Source organism: Nycticebus coucang, chromosome 16, assembly GCF_027406575.1.
Source record: "Nycticebus coucang isolate mNycCou1 chromosome 16, mNycCou1.pri, whole genome shotgun sequence".
NCBI lineage: Eukaryota > Metazoa > Chordata > Mammalia > Primates > Lorisidae > Nycticebus > Nycticebus coucang.
The window spans coordinates 39,055,843-39,080,128 of record NC_069795.1 but is presented as its reverse complement, the minus strand read 5'-3'; the positions used below and the strand labels follow the sequence as shown (position 1 = coordinate 39,080,128).

The window sequence follows — 24,286 nt, the reverse complement described above, 5'->3', positions numbered from 1 at the left end:
CCCATATACTTCTGTACAGAGAATCATTAAATTACTCCTATTACAATTTAAACAAAATGGATATCAACTGGAAGTTTTTTAAAAGTAAGTAAATCACATAAGCTAGGCCGAGACTACAGTGTTAGTAAATTACAATGATCACATTGGTTTCAATAGTTCCTTTTCTTTTTCTTTTTTTTTTTTTTTTAGGGGACAGTCTCACTTTGTCACTCTCTATAAAATGCTGTGGTATCACAGCTCACAGCAACCTCAAACTCTTGGGCTCAAGAGATTCTCTTGTCTCAGCCTTCCAAATAGCTGGGACTACAGGTGCCCTCCACAATGCCCTGCTATTTTTAGAGACAAGGTTTCGATCTGGCTCAGGCTGGTCTCGATTCTGTGAGCTCAGGCAATCCACTCGCCTCAGCCTCCCAGAGTACTAGGATTATTACATGCGTGCGCCACCACGCCCAGACTGGTTTTAATAGTATCAACAGATTATTTGAATATTTAAAGTTCCTTAGGTATTCTTTGAGTGAGTAGTTTATAAACATGAATGCCCAAAAGTAAAGGTTTAGAGTTGAAGGGACATCAGTGAACATATATTCTAATAACAAAATCTCTTTATAATTGCTAAATGTGATTCATGTTATTTCCACGTATATCACATTCACAAATTATGCCTCAATGCTGCTGCATAAGATATACAGACTTGATTTGTCTTATTATGAAAATGATTTCCCACGTAACCTTAAAACTCTGACATATGGTGGGGATGTTTCTATATTTTCAAAGTTGCTCCTTGGAGAGCTTAGTTCAGCAACGTGCACCTTTTATCAGTTTCAATGTAAACAGTGGCTGATTAACCCCATAGTCTTTTTCAGTTTGAACTATGTTATTGAAAAAAAAAAAAAAAAAAAAGCAAAAGGAAAATCACAGCTGGAAACCTTCCCAGAAACTTCACTAGATGACAAAGTAAAAACCAATCTTCCATAGACAATGAAGACATGGTTCAGGAGTTTTTCTGTTCTAGAGATCACTTCTCCCACCAAGAAAAGACAAAAACAGTAGATTTCTACAGTTAAAGCCTGTAATCAAAGTAGTATAGAAAAAGAAGTAAAAAACTTTATTGCTCATTAATTCAACTTACAGTGGTTTTCCTTTGGATTCACAAGTCAAGATTAAAGGCTGTCCTTCTTGTGGAAAAGGGGTGGATGGTATAATCTTAACTGATGGTGTATCTAGGGAAAAAAAGAATATTAAGAAAGGTCGTTAAACACGTGTAAAACTATATACTTAATGGTGCATCATGCTGTATATTCAATATTTCTTGTATAGTTCTCATAATTATATACCATTATTAGGAGTTGATTGGATTTGGTAAAACAGAAGTGTGATTTTAAGAAACTACCACCTTTGTCCAAGCAAAGCTAACAACAACATCTGAATATCTTATGAACACCACTGGTATATTATTTCTGAAATCTGAATTTAAAAGTGAAATTGCAAAAAGTGGTCCAGATGAATATCAAGCATTTCATACAATTGTTTCTTCAACTATTTATAGATGGCTATGAATACTATTATTATGGACTGAATGCATTTGAATAATAACGCTTTCTTTATTGCTGGAACACTAGGGACTCACAATAAGGAACCCAGCATATGAACTCAGGATCAACTACCGTCTTTCAACCAGTGTGCAGAATCTTTTCTGAAAATGCAGTAATCCAGCACCAGTCATGGGCTGTTTGCTCTGAAGTAGTTAGCAAGTCACTTCAAATAGCTACTTACGGTATTATTAAAAAAATGTAACTCTATGTTATAGGTGCTATAACATAACATAGAAAATTATTTATTTCCATTTAACAATAAAATCATACCTAGTGAAAAAGCACTTATGACTACTTCAAAATTTTATATTTATAACTTATATGACAGGTAATATTATTTAATCAATACAAAGATAGGAATGAAAAATAAGTTCAAATTAAGAGACACACTATTTTTATTTATTTCGTTTTTTTTTTTTTTGAGACAATCTTACTATGTCACCCTTGGTAGATTGCTGCGGCATCACAGCTCACAGCAACCTCAAACTCTTGGGCTCAAGAGATTCTCTTGCCTCAGCCTCCTGAGTAGCTGGGACTATAGGTGCCCACCACAAAGCCCAGCTATTTTTCTGTTGCAGTTGTAGCTGGCCCAGGCTGGGTTCGAACCTGCCAGCCTCAGTGTTTGTGGCCAACACTGTAACCACTGTGCTATGGGTGCCGAGCCAACACACTCATGTTTTTAAAGGACTTTGCTAGTCCTGGCACTGTCTACTCCACAGCCATCATGGAATTGTTTTGTCTTATCTCCACATTCTCCACAAGAAACAAAACAGGCTCTGAACTCTCCAGATAGTCATAATTATTCTCACCCTTCCCTTAGTCATAATAGAACTGAACTGCCCTGATCTTATATTCATTCTCTGATTTTGGAGTTAGTTAAACACTCAATTATATATAAATAACTTAACTAATTTTTAGTTTAGTTATCACATTTAAGAAAAGTATTACTTAGATTGGTCATATATGGGACAATATACTATGATCCTGTTGAAGACTTTATGTCATATTTTAAAGTTATTTATCCTTTCAAATGTATTCTTTCCCAATTCTTCAAACAAGAAAATACAGTTTATATAATTAAAAATGAAATTCTGGTTACAAATAGGCACTCCATATACGTCATGATAAATAATTGTAGTGCAAAATCACTCGGAAAAATTAATTTGACATGATACATATTTATTATATTTTTAACAGAACAAAAAAATGAATGGAAGATTTAAGTATACTTCATTAATTTTTCAATTATCATCATTTATGAAACTAGTTATTTTTTAGGATTAGCATGCAATCTAGTCTCCAGATCAGGACATTTTCAAAAGTAAAAGAGAAGCTAGTAATAATAATAGCGTGTGAGAGGAAGGAACCAGAAATGTTCTGTTCAAACTGACACGTGTAGACTTTTGACCTTGAACAAAATATACATATACAAAATTTATGTATTTCCCCCCATCATTATTTAAAAAAAAAAAAAATCTTCTTTTCCAGGAAAAGGGGCAGGAGAATAAAGATCCAAAAAGTATAATTCTGGGAAACGATGTGTTAACTTGGCTGTTTGTGATGGTTAATTTTATGTCAAATTGATTGTGCCTTGGGGTGTCCAACTATTTGGTCAAACATCCTTCTGAGTGATACTATGGGGATGTTTTTGAATGATATTAACATCTAAGCCAGTAGGTTGAGTAAAGAAGATTTCCCATCATTATGTGGAGGGGCCTTATTCAAGTAGTTGGAAGCCTGAATAGAACAAGAAGGCTAACTCTCCTCTAAGCAGAAGAGAATTCTTTTTCCTGCATTTGGACTAGGGTGGAAACACTGGGTCTTTCTCAGTTTGCAACCTAAGGACAGAAACTACATCAAATCCATTGGTTCTCAGGCCACCAGATCCAAAGTAGAAGTAAACCTTGGCTCTTTTGGGTTTCTAGCTTGCTGATTCAATGGGAGATTTGGGGGCTTGCTGTCCTCCATAATCATGTGGACTATTTCTTACAATAAATTTATTTTCATATGGATGAGTTCTAACAATTAAGTTCACAAAAACTTGCCACTGTACACTCACATTGGCAGCACTATACAAACAGCTTGATAAGGTTTCATAACCTTGATTTATCAGCGTCTCACAGACATGTTCCAGCCAACATGTGGCAGTGTATTGCTAAGTGGCCTTCATTACTGTTGTGTATTTCTGTGTGCCGTGAGAATGCTGGAGCTTAAATGAGAGCAACAAACGAACGTTAAATTTCATGTTAAACCTACCATGAGTGGAGTGAAATAAGGGACATGCTAATCCAAGTTTATGGGGATAATGGCATGAAGAAAAAGGCATAGATCAAACATTTTTCTGAGGACAGAGAAAGTGTCACTAATTAAGAGAGGTCAGAGTGATCAGTAACCACCTATGGTGCATCTTAGAATGGGCATAGGCGAAACTTACTAAAGGCAGAATACAAATGTCTACATACAATAACTAAGAAAATGCCATGAAGGCTACGTTGAACAGTTTGATGAGAATATTTCAGATTGTATATGAAACCAGCACATTGTACCCCTTGATTGCACTAATGTACACAGCTATGATTTAACAATAAAAATAAATTAATTAATTAAAAAAAGAAATTATTGCAAAAATTCATGAAATTGTCAAAATTTTCGACTGTGACAAACATAGCAGACCAAGTAAACATCCATAGAGAAATGGTTAAGATATTCTTAACTGAAAATCTTGGCCCCAGAAAGGTGTGTGCAAAAATGGTCCCAAAGGAGCTCAGCAGTGAACAAAGGAAAAGGAGAGTCCAAGTCACCAAGACCTGGGCAGTGCCTGTGGCTCAAGGAGTAGGGTGCCGGTCCCATATGCCGGAGGTGGCGGGTTCAAACCCAGCCCTGGCCAAAAAAAAAAGAGTAAACTTCCAAGTCACCAAGATCTTTGAGAGAGGCAAGATAATATTTTGGACCATGTTATTACTCTGATGAAACACAGGTGTACCAATATGACTTTAAAACAAAGTGTCAAAGTGCACAATGGAAGTCAGCCATTTCTCCATGACCAAAATATTTCCTTACTCCAAATTGAGTTGAAACGATGTTGCTAATCTTTTTTCATATTAGAGAAATTGTTCGTTATGAATTTGTACCAATGAGACAATCAGTTAATCAAGTTACTATTTGGAAGTGCTGAAAATGTTGAATGAAAAAAACATAAACTTTTCATCCAAAACTCATGGTTTTTATATCACAACAATGTACCAGCTCACCCAGCACTGTCTGTGAGGGAGTTTTTAACCAGTAAACAAATAACAGTATTGGAATACCCTCCTTAGTCACCAGATCTGGCCCCCAATGACTTTTCTCTTTGCCCAAAAGTAAAGGAAATACTGAAGGAAGACATTTGGATTATATTCAGGATACCAATGGTAATAAGACAGCTCCTATGGGCCATCCCAGAAACAGAGTTCCAAACTGTTTTGAAAGGTGGACGAGGTGCTGGCAAAAGTGCATGGCTTCCCAAGGGGAGGACTTCAAAAGTGGCCATAGTAATATTCAGCAATGAGATATCCAGCACTTTTTCTAGGACAAGTTCATGAACTTAATTGTGAAACCTTATATATAATATTTATAATATATGTTATAAATAAATATTTGAATGAAAGGGAACATTTAATAACTAGGTTTAATTATTTCATAATACAAGCTATGTACTGTTATTATAAGCACTACATTTAGTAAAAATCTCCTTTTTTATTTTTCACATGGTTGTTTCATCCACATTTTGAACACTCAGGATCCAATACTGAAGATATTAGCTTATTCAATTCTGTGTCTTCAGATCCTAACAAAACGCTTAATATGTTATAGGAACTCTTTAAATGTTGGAAGAATAAATAAATGAATTACTGCCCATTTATCTCAAAATGTAAATGAATGGCGAACTTTGGACAAGAATACAAACATAGGATTATTTTATTCATTCACAAATAATTGTTCGTTATTTATTAATAACAAAATTAATATGCAGATATTTTAATAGTAAAATATTAACCACTCTAAGGCTTTTGTAGGAAAATATTTTTAAGAATATTTGTTTAAAAATTTTATATTTGAAAAGAAAAAAATACCACTTTCTCTTAGAATTATTTCTTTTACTTTGATCTGACAAATTCTGTGGCTCATTTAGGAAGAAACACAATTACGCTCAAGGGAGAGATTAATGAACAAAAGATTTTTCTTTTCTTAAATTATAAAAGCTTTAGAACTTAAGAAGTAAGGATCCTTCCTGTTCCATTTGAATGATTCAGAATTTGAATCAAAATACAGATATTGACCTAGTGGACTAGATTTTCAATATCCTTAACAAAAGTTTTAGAGGAAAAATGATCTGTGATAAAGCTACTTTTAAACCACCTAATGGACAATCTTAGAAGCACAAGCTTTTAAGGCATTTAGTGCCATTGATTTGATATTTATCCATCACTAAAGATTCTGCAGGTGAATAAAAAGTTTTAAATCATGTATTACACTAATAGAAAAACCCAGTTTATTTCTTCTGTAATTAAAGAAATATTAGAGCAATTCGAGGTTATGTAAGTAACATCTAACCAATATATTACAGATGCTGGTCAAACTACTAAATAGGATAAACAACCAAAACTAATACCTAATATTAGCTCAATAACTAATATATTGAGTGAACGAGATGATTTCTAAGAGAAAGTAGTAGTCATTTGCATTGCTCATGGCTACATAGTCTTTGGTTGAAAAGAAACTATTACCTTAGTAACTTTATTTGTCCACAAAAACTATTTCCTTTGAGTACACTTATACATTACTTTAGCAAACATTTGCATAGTTTCTAAAACATACAAGGCATGATGCTAGGACCCATTTATATTTATTGTTCCACTAGACTTGTAACATTATAATGTTTTGCATTGTAACATCTGCATTATAACACCTCAGGTGATAGTTTTCATAAACAGGGCTGCTGAGCGAGCACTTAGCATATTCTTATGAATTCATCCTTATCAGAGAAGGATCATCTTTATTTTGTTCACAAGTTTATCTTTAGTGCCTGGAATAACTACTGTACCTGTATTAAGTATTAATTCAATAAATTAATAAATAATGGACTTTTAGAATTTTTTTTCACTTCTAGTTAGGAGCACTAGTATGTTATAAAATAAACTTTACCTATCACTATTATCTTTTAATCATCAGAAACATTGGTCAAATATTTGGTAAACAATACTCAATGATATAAATGCTTTAGATGCACTTGCTCACAAACCCTTTCATAAGGAAACAAGAAAAAAAATTCTGTTGCTGTCTTCATTGTACAGAATATAAACCAAGACTCACAGGAGTGAAGTTACATAATTTTAATTAATTTGATCTTTTCTCCACTGATTTTAACCATGCTTCAACAATGAGTGTTTCCTATTCTCTCTTAAAGATAATAGGGATCTGTGCTTCTTGTAATAATACTTTCTGAGTCTTCTTTACTCCAAATAAACTTGTTCTAGTTGGATTAGAACCTGCACCAAGGCTTTCTTTGGCTCTGTATCACCTGCATGCTTTAAAGTCTACCTGTCAACCTTGCTAAATCCTATGCATACATGCCTGTGAGTCAGTCTTTTTCTCTCTCCCTCCTTCCCCCTCCCTCTTTCTCTCTTTCTCTTCTCTCTCACAGCTTTCCTGTATGGCAGATGAAAATATTTTTAAAATATCCTTCACCATCATATTAATTACAACATTTTCTTCTTGTCTGCATATTCTTTTTATCTATCAATAACAAAAATACTCCCACAGAAAATTTTTTATTAAAGGAAATGCAGAAACTTTTAAAGTGTTTTGTGAACAAAATATTTTCAACTCTCGGCTTATTGCAATATCATTACACATTGTTTCCAAACTAAAGAATTTCTGTAATACCCTCATATAAATTTCTTGGTACTAACAGTAATACTAAAGAAAATTATATACCAGCGCAGCTGTGTAAAGTCACTTTTGGTTTACTATAAAATAGTGGTTCTCAATTAGAGGTCAGGATGTTCTGTAAGGTGTGAAGATGTGTTTTATTGTTACAATGGAGGGCCGGAAAGAGAGGATACCACTGGCATCCAATAGGAAGAGGCCAGGAATGCTGCTAACCATCCCACGTGCACAGGGCAGTACCCAAACAAACAAGTATCTGGCCCATGATGTCAATAATAATCTCCCCTAAAATGTTCACATGTACTCTATTGATGACCTATATATCCTCCTAGGCACAACAGATTCTTACCTTTGTATTAGTGAATTGTGATACTGTGTACATGTATATGAGATGCTTAATCTTCTCTCATATTACTGTTTAGTACTGAAACGAATGAAATGTTTAATATGCTAAGTAAGGCCTTTGTGTAACTTTCCTAAAATAAAAAGCTATAAATCAAACTCAGTTAACACCTTAAGTTCCCTCACTTATTATCAGGATTCCTATACTAAGAGTTAACTGGAACCATTTTAACTGTAGCATCTGCCATCCATTTACTTGGTGTAAGACGAACTTTTTCTAAGACATCTAATTTACTTTTCCAGTTTGTAATATTGCAGTCAAACTGAAACTTTCACGTTCATTTAACTCACATGTCTTTTCTCAATGCACAAAACTATCAAGCAATTTTTCTTCGACAGTGTGTTAAATTTCTTTTAACCCTAGTATAAAATTGCTTTTGTAGAGTTGACTCCAGTTTTAGGAAATATTTATAAATTACTGTATGTACAAGGCACCTTACTACTAATGTTATACAAATTCTATCTATCCACAGAAATGGTAATTCACAGGAATTTAGTCTTAATAAATAAGTCATGTATCATTCAAAACAATGCAAAGTTGAAAATTGTAGGCACCTTTGTACTACAAGGATGGATTGTGGAAGTCAGAGTGAAGGAAAAGATTAAATATATTTGTCATAAACAAAAACAGTTACCTAGCTAAGTATCATTTAAAATATTTCAGAGAACACATAGTATTTGTCTGGGGGGGGGAAGAGATAATTTAAAGAAAAGGGGAAATGAGCAAAGAATTGGTGTAGAGAAAAACTGTGGGCTGTAAACAAAGCACCTAGAAAAAAATGTAAAGTGTAAGGTACATTATCTGAAAAAAGCATACTAGGACTGGTATTATAAGGAGATATATTTTTAAAGCCTTGGGTGTCAAATTGAAGAGATTGGACATTATGGTAGCAGCAATAAGAAATCATCTTACGTTTGTTAGTGAGTATCAGACTCAGATCAAGATTTAGAAAGACATATTGGCCCTTGTGTAAAACTGAATGAATCTGGGAAAGATAAGAAACAACATGTCTCTGTCATAACCTTGAGCCACAAGGAAGATCTTAAAGAGAAACAAAAGTTCGCATAAAAATACAGGAAATAAATGCCATCGGTATTTTCTTTACTTTAATGCATACATTTTTACAGTTCTGGACTCTTTAGAATATTATTATGTTCAAGTGCATTCAAAACAGTTCTAACTATTTTAAGGAATAATATTTATGACTTGTATTTTTTCTGTTTTTGGAGGCCTCAAAAAGAAGAAAAGAAAAGAAAACTCCTTTTAAAAAACAGATTTTAAACTATCCTGCCTCTCAGTTATGAGCCAAAAACTTTGAACCATTTTATAAATCTAAGATATATTTATGAAATTATGGTGTTGCCATAGCTCCTAGATTTGAGAATCTTGCTATGTCGGCATCCCAGGTGTCACTGTGCTGTGTGCTCATCAGTTATCTCCAACTCTGATAAATAGAATCACATGAGGAAGTGTAAGGACGGTGACAGCCTCCAAGGTGGTGCTTCTCAATACGGTAAAATGTTTTCACATGTGACCATTTGTGGCATCTCATTCCTGACACCACTTGTCAGGGCCCAGGACTGGCCAGGTCTCGGGCCGGCTTAACTAGGTTCCGGACACGAACCACTCAGTTCCCTTGCTCAGGTCTGTTAGGTGCCTGAGGGCTATCTGCCTTAGCTGCAGAGAGAGAGTGTCTTAGAGAGAGTAAAGCAGTCTTCTTAGAAAGATAGATCTTAGTCTTTAGCAGAGCTTGGTAATCTTCAGCAGAGAGACACCGTGCTTGTGTTCTGCAGGTAGGAGAGGAGACAGAGTCAGAGTAAGCGGTCCGTGATAGAATGCGCATGCTCCCGACTGCCTGCTCCTCCAGCCTAATACAAGGCTGATCTCCTGCCTCTCAACACCACAGGTGTAGAGACTGCCAATTCACCACTGCTCTCATCTCTCGAGCTCTCATGCATGTTCGGAGAGCTAAATCCCTCTCCATGCCCTTTTCACCAAGGTGTTCCATTATTGAGCTATACAGGTATTTCTTATAACTCTCACTCCTCCTAGCCATAGGCTATACAGGCTGCTGTAGCCATTTGAATTTCAATATAAATTAATTTAAATTAACTTAAATTTAAAATGTGGTTCTTTAGACACAATATCCACATTCCACTTGCTGAGAAGCCGAAAACAGATAAACAATGGCTCATATTTGAGGATAGACAGAGAACATTTTCATTGTTATATTAAGTTCTGTAGGACAGCACTGGGGTAGGTTTAAGCAAGAGTAATATAAATCACCACTGTCTGCTTATCCCCGTTTGTATTTTGTATTTTCTTTCAAGAAATTTTAAACCAAGAAGGTTTAAGAGAAGTCTGGAGAGAACAGCACCATTTTTGTTCTGTTTCCTAGTGTTTCTTGTTTTAGCTTTTGTGATCTTAGTTAAAGGTTCCGAATCTTTCAGATTCTGCCTACAAGAAGGGAAGGAAATTGACCAAAAAAGACATTTCAAAAATATTAGAAAAATCAGAATGTAAATACAAATAGAAAATAGTGGAACTCTAAACTCAAGATGATGGTAAACAAGATTTCACTTTTGTTATTCTACATAAATTGTATCAGGTTAATAAATGGGTGAGTAAACAATTTATAACCAAAGGAAGACATCATTAGACAGTATTTTGTCACCATACTGTTTTACTAAAAGGGAATATGACAAAGTTCTCTAATCTTGGGCATAAGAATTTATATGCTCTGTAAGTGGAAACGTGCTGAAAGTATTTGATGATGAAGAAATTTTAAAAATTTCTTTTGATTTTATTTTAATTGTTGCTTATAAATCTAAAAATTAATGTTTATAACTTTCAAATAAAGATATTTTTACTCTTTTGGAAAAAATTATGAGCCATTAAAAGTTTTCAAAGTATTACATTCTTATAATACAAGTGCAAGAACTCAAAGTAAGGATAAGGTAAGACACATTAGAGGTGTATTTTAAATCTGGACTCATCATTTACAAGATATATATGTTATAGGATCAATTATGACAGCTGTTGACCATTTTGGTTATACATACCATGAAGCCTGGGAAATATGGAATAGAAATTCAGAATTTCTGTTTAAATATTTATCAAACAATCTAATAAAAATTTTTATTATCCTTTTGTTATTACATATATACATTATTCAAAATATGACTTATAAAATAAAAAAAAAAATTGCTGGGCCAGATAGTCAATGGTAATGTTTCTTGATATACCAATAATTAACACATTAATGTTTAATACATTCATTCAATAAAATAAAATAAATAAAATGAAATAAAATAAAAATATTTAAATAGAGTTCTCTCACTAGGCTACCTTTATTAGTAAAGTGAAGGAAATGCATCTTTTTCTATATGGCATAGTTTGAGTCAAGGTTCGAGTATGTTCACGATTTCATAAACCTTTTGAAATAGTCCCAATTAAAATCCTTCCAAAGCATCCCCAGGTATAAATATTTTGTTAGCTGAATAGTTTGTTTTAATTTCTGAAAAATACAACCTAAATATAGTTTTCATTTTACCTTTTCTGGTTCCTTCTATATTCCATTTCCTAGGACTATAAATAATTTTTCGGTAGACAAGAAAATTAGATAATCAGAATTTCATAAATGAGGTGCCATGTAAGTGAGATATGTTATTTTATTTATTTTTTTCTTAATTTTTAATTAAATTATAACTGTGTACATTAATGCATTTATGGGGTACAATGTGCTGATTTTCTATACAATTTGGAAGGCTTAACACAGCCTTCACCTCACTTACTTAATTACTGTCTTAAGACATTTGTACTCTACTCTTAATAGATTTGACATGTCCCTTGTAATATGCACCATAGGTGAGGTCCCACTGATTACCCTCCCTCCGTCCAACCCCACTTCCCATTCCCTTCCCCCTTTTCACTCCTTCATTCTGGACTGTAGTTGTGTTTTATTTTTCATATGAAAGTGTGGGTGATTATATATTGGTTTCATAATAGTACTGTAAATATATTTGCACCAGAATGTTTATTGCAGCCAAATTCATAATTTCCAAGTCATGGAAGCAGTCCAAATGCTCATCGACCCACGAATGGATTCACAAATTGTGGTCTACGAATACCATGTAATATTATGCACCCCTTTAAAAAAGATGGAGACTGTCTTTTTTATGTTTACCTAGATAGAGTTGGAACATATTCTTCTTAATAAAGTATCTCAAGAGTGGAAGAAAAAGTATCCTGTGTACTCAGTACTATTATGAGATATGATTTTTAAACAGCATTTAAAAATCTGTTTAATAAATCTATATAGCCTGAAACATTATTCAAGTGCTTTCTGGAATACATTGAAAACTAGTAAAATCATAGTGAATATAACACACACAGGAGAATTTAAGATAAACTGGCCTGGGTAAGTGAAGTGTAGGGTGGAGTAGGTAGGTAGGATCTTTGCTATTTTTCACGAGTATACAAGAGTAAATAGCTGAGAAAACATTAAATGAAGAATCTCTGTTCACTTCTGAAAATATTTCTGTTCTGTATCTTGCATACACAGAGTGGAATAAAAGATATTAACAATGGAGTTACAAACTCCACACTCAACTTTCCTGCTGTGTGCCAACTTTCCTGCTATTAATTTTCTTTTTAATCTATATTATTGAATAGAACCAAAAGGGGAAATGAGTATATTAAGATGGTACAGAAAAGGAGCAAAAAGGTATAGCAAAGAATTTATATAATCTAGGTACAAAATAATTCCTTCTAAAAGAGAGCAAAACAAAGAAGGAATATCTTTAGAAATATTTTGCTACATTGCCAAAATGTAAGATGTTGAGCAAAACACAGATTAACTTTATTATTTATTTGCATGTTAACTAGAATGGAGATGTAATTTGGAAGAAGGCAAAGGTCAGGACAATATGTTGACCATTCAATGCATTCTAAAAATATAATTTTAGTAACAAATAAACTTATGCTTTTTTCTGTTATTTTCAATCTGCGTATGTGTTTCTTATTTTTTATTTATTAGCTAATTAATCTCATTTAAACACAATTTGAACATTGAAGCTGCTTTCCTTCCCTGGTTCCCGTCTCTTTCATTCTTCCTTTTATAGTTGTTTAGATCAAATTTGTTTGGGCCAACACAGTCCTCTATGAGCTATTTTAATTATTTGTTGCTTTAAACCTTAATGATTTGCATATATAAATAGCTACTCATTTTAATAGCCAAATCGTGGCACAGTTAAGTAGGAAATACTACACAAATATTAACGTTAACGTAGGATTGTGTGATTCCATCAATTATATATGAATTATTCTTTACCCTCCCCCCTCATACACACACACATTTTTTTTAATTTGAGCTCTTATTTTTCCATATTAGCAATTCAATACCACAGTAGTAAACTGCTTTCTCAAAGAAAAAAACATTATGCTGACATATTCTAATCTATCTCTGTGTTTTTCACTTCAATAAGAGTGAATTTTTAATGTAATCTTTGTCAATGTCACATACAGAAAATGAATGTTCAGTTATTTTCATCCTTTCTCTGTTTTGTGTACAGATCTTTCTGTGAATACAGATATGTTGTTTCTACTGAGAATGACAAAAAGTTTGACTCACACAATGTTCTTCTAAACATTAAATCAGACAGATAAAAAGTCATTTTTCAAAAAAGGAAGATGAACTAGAGTATTAAAAAAATAGAATGACTTTCCATCTACTCATTTGCACAGTGTTTTCTTACCTACTATGTAAATTTCTAGGCATTCATGACTCATAGTGAAAAGTTTGCCTTACATTTTCTTAAATTTCAGGTTTAAAGAAACTCTCTTCTATCATAGCAGCAATCTTCAAGTTTATGATTAATATTTAACAAGGGAATAAATCTTGCTGTGATATATTTTATAGTCTAAGCTCTATGTTTTATATCACAAGGTCCAAATTTAAGACACTTTGCCCTACACATATAATCCTTTCACTATTTCTTTTTTTTTTTCACTGTGGTCTTTGGCAGTAGGGATTCAACTCCTTTCTTCCTATCATTCATTCAACTTGGCTTTCCACATTGGCACAAAATTTTTGTTTGGGATATACTTACAACTGTTTCCATTATTGTGAGGATGTATGTTTACCTTTCTCACGCAGAAACCAATGTCTTCTCCTCCTCCAGTCTAAAATGCTCAATCTCCCTCCACTTCAGCAAGTCTTTGTGGTTATTCATGATGGTAATTTATGTTTTTAAACCATAGGGAAATCCTCCACTTATGCTCTACAAATTCTAAACCTCTTCCATCATCTTTCTCCACGACTGCTTTCCACAATAATTCCTTTCATCCATGGAAATTCCCACATCACCTATACTGCACATGTGCACCTGTGAGGAGCCCTGATTCACTGTCTCTGGAAACAACTGTCAGGATGCTGGTGTCATTATTCTCCAAGGCTCACAGGGTTGGCGCAGTTTGCTCTAATCTTGATGCTGATAGTTGATGCCTCTTCTCTACGTGCTACTCATTTAGCTCTGGAGATTGTTCTGTGTGCTTAAAGGAGCATTTAGTATCATCATCAGTTGGTTTTAATTAATTTCTTATACTTGAATCATGGTATGCTAGATGCTAGGAAATTAACTTAAATATATCTACTCTCTGCCTTCTCGCCATTCACATATTAAACTGTGATAAAGTAAGATGCGACATTTAAATGGCCAGCTATTAAAAGTGTAGAATCTGTCATGTACATTGTTCTTTAAAAATAGCCAATTCAATTGCTTTCCTCTATGAAGTTTTGCTAAATAATGTGTACTGAAATATGCTGAATAGTTAGAAATGCCCAGGAAGTTCCATTTTAGATGCTCAAGGCAGTGAAAATGACCTCGGCAGCTGTCAATTAGCACCTGGCAGACTGAACTATTCTTAACAGATACAAACAGTTTTTCAAAACTTAAACAGTAAACAGATAATGTACTTAAGCTGCAGAATAAGAAAACGGCAAGTTCATCCATGAGCAGGTGTGAAACAAGACAGAGAGATGGAGATTTAACAGCCACAAAAATTAGCATGATTAATTACTGTATCTTTATAAGAGCAAATATAATTCTGTTGTAATATTTCTTTTTGGTAAAATTACTCATATACTCATTACTGAAATGCCCCTAAACCTGACAGCACCCAGTCCAGAACCCTCTTTAGAATGGCCCAGCACAGCTAAAATCCTGTAACAAGCATCTCCTGACTCTTATATACCCCCAGAAATTCATCTGGTGTCTTCTCCTTTTCCAGAGCAAACTTAAAATATCTCTGACTTTGCTTCGCTGTGGATAGGTTTCTGATCATCTTTGACTGGCAGGGGTCTTTGAAACATCTTATGACTTTATTATTATTATTTTTTAATTGTTGGGGATTCATTGAGGATATAAAAAACCAGGTTATATTGATTGCATTTGTTAGGTAAAGTCCCTCTTATTATTGTGTCCAATCCCGAAAAAGTGTGTCACACACTGTGACCCCTAACTCCCCTGCCTTCTTGCCTCTCTCTGCTCTCCCCTTCCCCCACCCCCTCCCTCCTTTTCTCTCTCTAGTTTTCCCTTCCCCTACTCCCTCCCTCCTTCCCTCTCTCTGCTCTTCCCTTCTCCCACCCCCTCCATCTTTTTCTTTCTCTACTCTTCTCTTCCCCTAACTACCTCCCTCCTTCCCTCTCTCTGCTCTCCCCTTCCCCCACCCCTCACCCCACCACGTACTAGGTCATCAACTTCTTCATATGAAAATTGAGTACATGGGATTCTTGCTTTTCCATTCTTGTGATGCTTTACTAAGAATAATGTCTTCCACTTCCATCCAGGTTAATACAAAGGATGCAAAGTCTTCATCTTTTTTAATGACTGAGTAGTATTCCATGGTATACATATACCACAGCTTGTTAATCCATTCCTGGGTTGGTGGGCATTTAGGCTGTTTCCACATTTTGGCGATTGTAAATTGAGCCGCGATAAACAGTCTAGTGCAAGTGTCCTTATGGTAAAAGGATGTTTTTCCTTCTGGGTAGATGCCCAGTAAAGGATTGCAGGATCAAATGGGAGGTCTAGCTTGAGTTCTCTGAGGGTTCTCCACACTTCCTTCCAAAAAGGTTATATTAGTGTGCCTTCCCACCAGCAGTGTAAAAAGTGTTTCCTTCTCTGGACTTCATTATTTTCTTTTATCAAATTTGGAATTTACAGTTAAATAAGTAATCATTTATTATTTTAAACATTTTTACTTTGCTTTGTATACAAGTATTAGAAAATGCAAATTGAGATGCAGATGATCTGGGTTCTCTCCACATAACAAGTTATATAAGTTTCCATATTTGAGAGATCCATTGATGTAATAAAAAGAAATAAAAGGGAAGACAAGTGATATTTGCCATGAACTTAAGTTGTCTTGTTTTAGGAACTAATTCTCTAGCTTATAATCAAAGCTCTGCCAGTTTCAGTAATTTTCCCAGAGGTCACAGTACAAATAAATGGTGTTATTGGGAGACATTTGGGCTCTATAGGATGCTTGTTTCTCAATCTGCCTCAAGAAGAACAGAAGCTAAATTAACAAAACTAACCTAAATAATTAAAAGTACTTAAGAATTATAATATTTTTAATAACTTCAAAACTAAGAATAATTAGAAAGCAATGAGCTTATTATTATCAGATGGATGATTTTCTCTATAAGAAATAACAAAATTAACATTGTTATTGCTCTGGTACTTCTCCAATCCCTTCTCCTAACTCTCTACTTTTCCCCCGGTTCATTCTACGGTGGTCTCACTGGACTGATCTTACTAGTATCCTTGTTTTTCCTAGAAATAAAAATAATAAGAAGCTCCTACTTCAGAGCCTCGGTTCTTTGCCCTTCCCTCCGCATTACACGCACACTGCTCAGTCTCCTTAACCTCATTTCCACCCTGCTTTATTTTTCTTACATAGTACTTATCAATAGCTACCATGTTATATGTTGCATTTATTCATTTTTTGTGTCATTCCTTCTAGAATGGAGATTGGAGACGTGATTTTGACACCAGGAAACAAACACAATTTATTTAATTGTGGCTCTTTATGATCATTTTTGTAATTCCAGTGCCCCAAACAATAACTACTACATAATAGTCACTCAATAAATTTTTTTCGAATAAGTAAATGAGAAGAAAATGCAATGAGACATATTAGATAAACAGTACTTAGAATTCATTATTTTAAGATTTATGTAATTGTAATGTCAAACACAAATTTTAAGCTCAACCTATAATTCATTACAAATAGAGAAAGCAAATAAGACTCTTCATTAACTGGAAAGTCCAATAATGCAATTAAAAAAATATTTATGTCTCTGATATTCTTTCCTATTTTATATTATGTATGTTAATTCATTCACTTACATTTTGATCAATATTTATAAATTGTCTACTATATCCCTACAACCTTGATAAGTACTAAAAATGCCATGATTGCAAAGTCTAACTTTACTAGTCATGTGATTGAGCCTCTACAATTTTTAGAACCTCAAGTGTGTCTTGTGGCTTGTTAGAAAAAGTATTCAATGAAACAATTCCAGTTAGCACTGCCTCTGGTCTATTGGAATCATACAATTTATGTTACATATTAATTTTAAATAGAGATGATGAAGAAGACATAATGAATATTCCTGTATTCATATAGCATTAGCATATGTTCTATAGAAGGTAATAACTAGTCTAATTTTAAAAGCTTAGGGGGAAAGCCACATTTACATATGGCTTATTACATATGTAACCAAGCTATAACAACATAACAAATTTCATCAAGGCCCTTCTCAGATTCCAAATTCTCATTGACTTTGTCCAAATTACCACTCTTCCTCTTTCACTCCCACACAATTCACCGTGATTTGGAACATAAGTAGTAATATTACTCTTTTGTGATCTTTTTTTTCCATTGTCAAGAATGAAACTCAAGCAAGGATTATGTTCCTTTGGACATGATTAATGCCAAGGAGGCTAGTTTTACTTTATTTTGCTGTAGATTTTGCAGCACCTCTGCTATAATTTCAGTTCATTGTGAAGGGATTTTAGAAGCAGATAAAGACAATTGCTGCTGAGATGAAGCAGGTAAACGTGGTGTTTACTTACAGTGTATTTCGAGCACCTGCATGGCTACCTGAGGGGTGGCGTTGAGGGATTCATGGTCTACTCTGCAGATGACTGCCACTCCATCATCACTCCGGTCCACTCGGAAATCCAGCGTGCTGCTGACAGTGAAGGTCTTGCGATTTGCATCCTCTTCTTTTAAGTATTTTACATCTGAAAATAAGAGTTTAAAAATTGTAACATCTTTAATAATATAAATGTAATAATATAAATTTCATTTACACGAGACAGTAGAAACACCTTCTCCCTATCTTTATCAATTTTTCCAAAGCAAATATTTGTTAGTTGAATCCATTTCAATTTGATCAAATAGAATATAACTACTCCAAAACTAAATTGTAAGGGTTAAACGGAAATAAAATAAAAGGCTGAGTCACATAACTGTGGCTGTGCATTCATCTGGTTTATCCCTTTGCTCAAAGCATTTTTAGTTCTTTTTTCTCAGGTTTACCTAAATTGCAATCATGTGCAAAACAATTTTATAGACTGTATTTTTAAAATTCCATTTTACAAAAGTAGTCTTTTCTTTCTTTTAGGTTGACGTTTGACTAAAAGATAATCTTAATTACCTGAGCCATTAACATAGTTAAGAAGAGCAAATTCACCCCTATCTGGTTATGCTTAAAAGAGAGTACAAGGTATTTGAGCTCAGATTTTAACGTGAGCAATGAGAATGTAAATTGCTAAAAATACCTGGGATGAGAAAGTTGTCACCTTTAGTAAAGAAAAGAAGAAGTATAGTCACCTGAATATTTTAAATTCTTAAATATAAATTTGCAGAGAAATTTACATTGAGACAAATGCTCTTCACTCGGCCGAGACTGAATGAGAATACTTTCTCAAGATGGGAACTCTCCTATTGACATTTAAATTTACTGTGCGTGATTCATGATTCAGATCCATCATGAACATGATTCAGATCCATCATGAAATGATATACCTAGAGATTATTTGTAGTTTGTGGAAAAGTAGTTTAATGATATTTTCATTCAATTTTTATTTTCTTAAGTCTGAAGAAGCTGATAAGAAGAGGACAATTTTCACAGATTAGAAATCAAAATGATAGCTTAAGGTTAAGATATTATAAGAACATCTTAAACATAGATGAGTGAAAAATGAGTTTGGCTTTCTTATGCTCTCTCAAATGTTTTTCCATCATTTAGTATCAAATGAACAACATTTTCAAGAAACAATTTCTTTTTCACAAAATCCACAAAATATTTAATTTTACCAAGCATGTATTAAATAATTTATTTTAAAATCCTTAAAACATATATTGATGACAACAAATGAGTAATCTAAGTTCAGTGTCTCCATTTTGTGCTTTACAAAAAATTTTTTACTTTAAAAATAAAAGGAAATTTGACATATTTGTTGAGTAGATACAAAGTGGTTCACTGAGTTTTACTTATTTCTAGAGAAATATAACTTTACTGTTTGATTTTAAAAACAGAAATAACATACATACTAATAAAAGATAAAGAGTTAAAATTGTTATGTCTTGATCTTGAAAACATATGTTTATAATTGTATTCACATATTAACCAAAAAAAATCCCACCTAATTAACCTAGTTAAGATTTCTACCTTAAAAATGTTTTATGTATCTTAGACAGTTTGGGGGAATAAATAATTTTTTAACTTTTAGAAAATGGAAAGAAGCCTAAAATCTCAACTCTGTCTTTTAATTATAAATAAATCACACAGGATACATAGTTTTATGTAGCATTTTTCATAAACATGTGAAATTATTAAATATCTCATTTTTACTGAAGTCATTTACTGAGATTTTGGCATTTGAAAATCAGTCACAATTTTATTTTTAAAATATCAGCATAAAAGATTAAATGACCTTTATTCAGCAAAGACGTGTCAGAATAATACAGATATACTTAAGTTTTTGGTAAAATTTTAAAAATTATGAAGCTCTCTTACTTTTCAATTTCTTGCAGATTTAAACAAAAACATTGTCTAATTTTATATTTTATTTTCTTTCATATAAATCTATGCCCGATGTCTGCTTGGTCCTAGCTGTAAGCAGTGTCAGAATACAAATATTTACATCCCTTAACAAAAGACTTTTATATGTATAATTATACTATAAAATATATGAGAAATTATTCTCAAATACTGCCACTAATTGTTCAATTTTATTAACAACTGAAATTTAAGAACCCACATCTGCCTCCTTTAGTTGTTTTCTTTACAGAAGTTTCATTTAATGTAATAATAATTGGACATATAAAACGTGATAGCGATTGTATATAACGTAAAATTTTAATGAACATAAAATAAACAAAAGTGTAATTTGTTGCTTTTAGTAATGGCTTATGTGGTAGATTATATGGTTATTGGAAATCATAGATGAATAGGAAGGAACATTGGAGAAAAACAATCACAAAATCTTTTCTCATATTTTTTGTTTACTGCAGTACCAGACAGATGAAAAATGGTACTTTAAATGTTCCTTTCTTTTTGCTTTCTACCTTTTCAAAAATAACCGATGTGCTCCAGTTATAGAACCAATAGAAATTTCTTCATGTTGCAGAGTTTATGTGCTGACTTTATGTATAGTTTGTTTTATGTTCGCTCTTGTTTTAGAGGCTTTCCACCCCACCACTTGACATGTCAAACGGTACTTCATTGTGACCAGAAGGGTTTTTCAAAATGGAATATGCAAAGGGATCACATTCGGAACTTGTTCAAATCCAGAGTCTCACCCTGCAGGCTGGGGTGTGGAGTCTGGGTCTACTGCTGTCCCACAGACCAACTTTTAAATAGTAGGGGTACAGTGAGTACATTTGCCCCCTAAGGTATAACCGAGGATGGGGAGGGACTGTCAGGGCCCACTCTCCCATCTTACTCTTTCTTTCTCTCTTACTTGATCTTGCTCTCATTTTCCTTCTGTTGCTGTTTTTTTAATTGCCTTTCTTCCAAATTTTCCACTCTATCTTTATTACTTTAAATATAGTCTTTAAAAAATATATATGCATGTACTAAATATTAGATATTGTGTTGGCATAATTGTTAGGTCTTGGATGTCCAGGGATGGATGAACCAGGGTCTTGGCTCTTCCAGGGAAAAAAGGTAAGGTCATGGCCCACAGGTGCCTTCACCTTAATCCTGACTGTTCACACCTGAGCAGGAGGATACCCCCCCCCATATACCCACACACCAATCCATCAGTCAGAAATTAGTGTGCCAACTGCAAAAAGTTATAGAAGACTCTTTAGCCCACAGGCCAAAGCTAGCACAGCTTTAAGGCTTATTATCATGTCATTAGCTTAAATCTGCATTGTGGGCTCCACACTGCCATGGGCTTTCAGAGAGGCTCAGGAGAGGTCTGCACTGGTAGTTAGACACTGGTTCCAAGGTGATCTCTGAACCATGAAGTGGTCCCAACCCAGGCAGTGTAAAACAGAACTCTGGGCCATAACCAAAGCCCTTTTCTTTCCTTGTGACAATTGGGGCCTCTTCTCTGGCTATGGTAAAGATATCTTGATTTTGTAAACCTATATCTTGCACTTACTCTGTGAACCTATCTTTCTCTTTCTCAATCAACTTAGTTTCATGCTTGCCTTATTTTGGGGTGTCTGGTCATTCTTAAGTCAAAACACACCAGGAACAGAGGTCACAGACATCTGCTGGGAATCTGATATAATGACCAGCAAATAATCCTGAATAATCCACACAGCCTTCCATCCAACTTCCTTTGGGTCTGGTGGACACATAAACACATATTCCTAAATAATCAGAACAATGGTTACTTTTGGTAGGCCGTGGTGGAGAACTGGCTGAAAGAAGAAACATTAGGGTTTTCTGGGGTTGTGGAAATGGTCTATAGCAAATGGAGGTGTAGGTTAACAAGGTACATCTTTTACAGTTAAGACTATGTGAACTAAAATAAACTATTAACCCTCCTCCCTCATTGACTGAACAGACCCCATCTTGGCCAAGGGAATCCCAGGAAAACCTTAAACCAGGAAGAGAAGGGAGGTCAGACAAGCCTGGAGCCTCTGTGTGCCCCTCCCTTAGAGTTACTCTTTGTAACAATAAGATACTAAGTCACTAACCAAACCTGAGGACATGCTAGACGAAGAGGTTAAATCACACCTGCAGGCCATCCAATCACTTAACAGATCATTAGAGTCTAGATGCTAACTGGTGACTTCTCTCTAACAAACTTCCTTAAAACATCTTAAGCCTTGGGCGGTGCGTGTGGCTCAGTGAGTAGGGCACCAGCCCCATATACTGGAGGTGGCTGGTTCAAACCCTAATCCAGGCCAAAAACTGCAAAAGAAAAAAAAAAAAATCTAAGCCTTTAGACAAAGCTTCATCTCTTTAGCCAATTACAAATCAAAGACTCTTTGAACCCATCTCTCCCCTGCCTTGAGATGTTCTACATTGTGGGGCCAAACCAATGTATACCTTACCATGTATTGATTTATGATTTTACATGTAGTTCCTGCCTCCCTGAATGCATAAAGCCAAACTGCCACCCAGCCGCTTCCAGCACACTTTTTCAGGACCTCTTGAGCCACATGTCCCAGGTCAGTCCCTGGTCATAAGCATTGACTCACTGATCACATGCATTCAACCTCTTTGAATTACTTTGAAATGTAGGTACCAATTACTCTACCATTATTGTTGGTAATTAGTTCATTGCAATGTATGTTAAATTTTCTATTAAAAATAAAAACTGTAAGATATTGTATAATAATTGAGTGGTAAGTGGTGGATACAGGTATAGAGGAAACAAGCATGGCTGAACGTGGGGTCTCTTTGTACTGTTGTGCTTCCTTTTTTTTAGAAAAATTTTTCAAATATTACTAGGAGAAAATTCCATAATCATGCTTCTCAGCAAAAATTATTTTCCTAAACATTTCTTGGTGAACTCTCAAAGTAAAAGACTTCATATTCATTTTGTTATTATTGATGTTTATGAGACTTGGATGGTAGAATAGTAATCTCCTTTTATTTGGAATTTTAGATCTTTTGTCTCCCCAAGGCCTAAGGTGGGGAAAGCATGTCAAACGTAAGTGTGAATTAGACTGCTGGAGTCCCCCAAATAAATAAAGTGAAAAGGCTTGATTTAGGTTAGCTAGACAACAAAGAGTCATCTGGACTTTTAGATACTCACATCTTTTCATAAAATATCAGATCTCAGGAGATACGGCCATATTCATCTTTCCTATATTTATAGTATCAGGCCGTCTGCCTGTTTATCTAGTGTCTGGCCACTTTTAGACTCCAGTTTAGAAAAAGAAAGTCCCCTTCAGTGAAGTTCCTGGAAAAGTTTCTAACATACACCCTGAAGTATTTTGATTTCTTTTCTCTCTTCACTTTTGGAATTTTGAATGCCATTTAGACCTAAAAAGATCCTTCCATTTTCATAGAGAGAAGTCTTCTCCGTGGCTCCTTCCTCTACATCAGGTATGGACACAGAGGGGGCCAGTTCCTTTTTAATCCATTACAAGGCTAATGGACTCGGCACAGGGAACAAGGCAGGACTCAGATACAGGCTCTCAACACTGAAAGTGCCATACTTTCTCATCATTAGGACAAAGCTCTTAGGAATTATATAGGATATGATGTGACTTCTTTTATTTGGGCCTTGAATTCTCTGGTTATGAGCAAAAGCAGCAGGGTCTCAGTGTGCTCCAGATATTTATGTATATATTAAACATGAATTTTATTACTGTTTCAGTGTCAGGGTTTGTAACGGTGATTTCTGATAAACAAGATGGAAATTTCAGCTGGAGAAATAGGGGAATTTATACTGAATCCACATAGCTGTCGTTAGTGTTACTTTGACGCCATTGCCAGTGGGCAGAATACATACCCCCGTGTCATAGGGCACAGAAAATGTGAACATTACATGAGATTTGGCTTTATTGTCAAAAATTAGGAGAAACCTTATTGGAGAATTACACATGTGTAATTACTGCCTAACAGTTCTATAGATACAATTTTCTAGAACTAAACACATAATTTTTAGAAGATAAGAAACTCTAGCATCATTTTTTCTTAATTGATGTAAAGTGAGTATATGGCTAATTCATTCAGGAACTTAGAAAACTTTATTTTAAAACCAATTTGCTAGGAGCAAACATCAATACTTGTGTTATTCTTTCTTATAGATGTGTTAAAAAGTATTTCCAAAAAAAAAAAATTGTTCTTTAAAGTTTTAACAAAGGTTTTCGT

General features: G+C 34.2%; 1 protein-coding gene across 3 annotated transcripts in view; it reads right to left on the bottom strand.

The window, feature by feature from the left end:
- Positions 1 to 24,286, bottom strand: part of CADM2 (cell adhesion molecule 2) — a 1,073,247-nt gene that overhangs the window by 123,783 nt on the left and 925,178 nt on the right. For all 3 annotated transcript variants that reach the window (XM_053565552.1, XM_053565553.1, XM_053565554.1), the window contains 2 exons: positions 18,066 to 18,236; positions 1,130 to 1,220 (listed from right to left, as the gene is read on the bottom strand). In XM_053565552.1, coding sequence (XP_053421527.1) covers positions 1,130 to 1,220; positions 18,066 to 18,236 — 262 coding nt within the window. The remainder of the gene's footprint in view (positions 1 to 1,129; positions 1,221 to 18,065; positions 18,237 to 24,286) is intronic.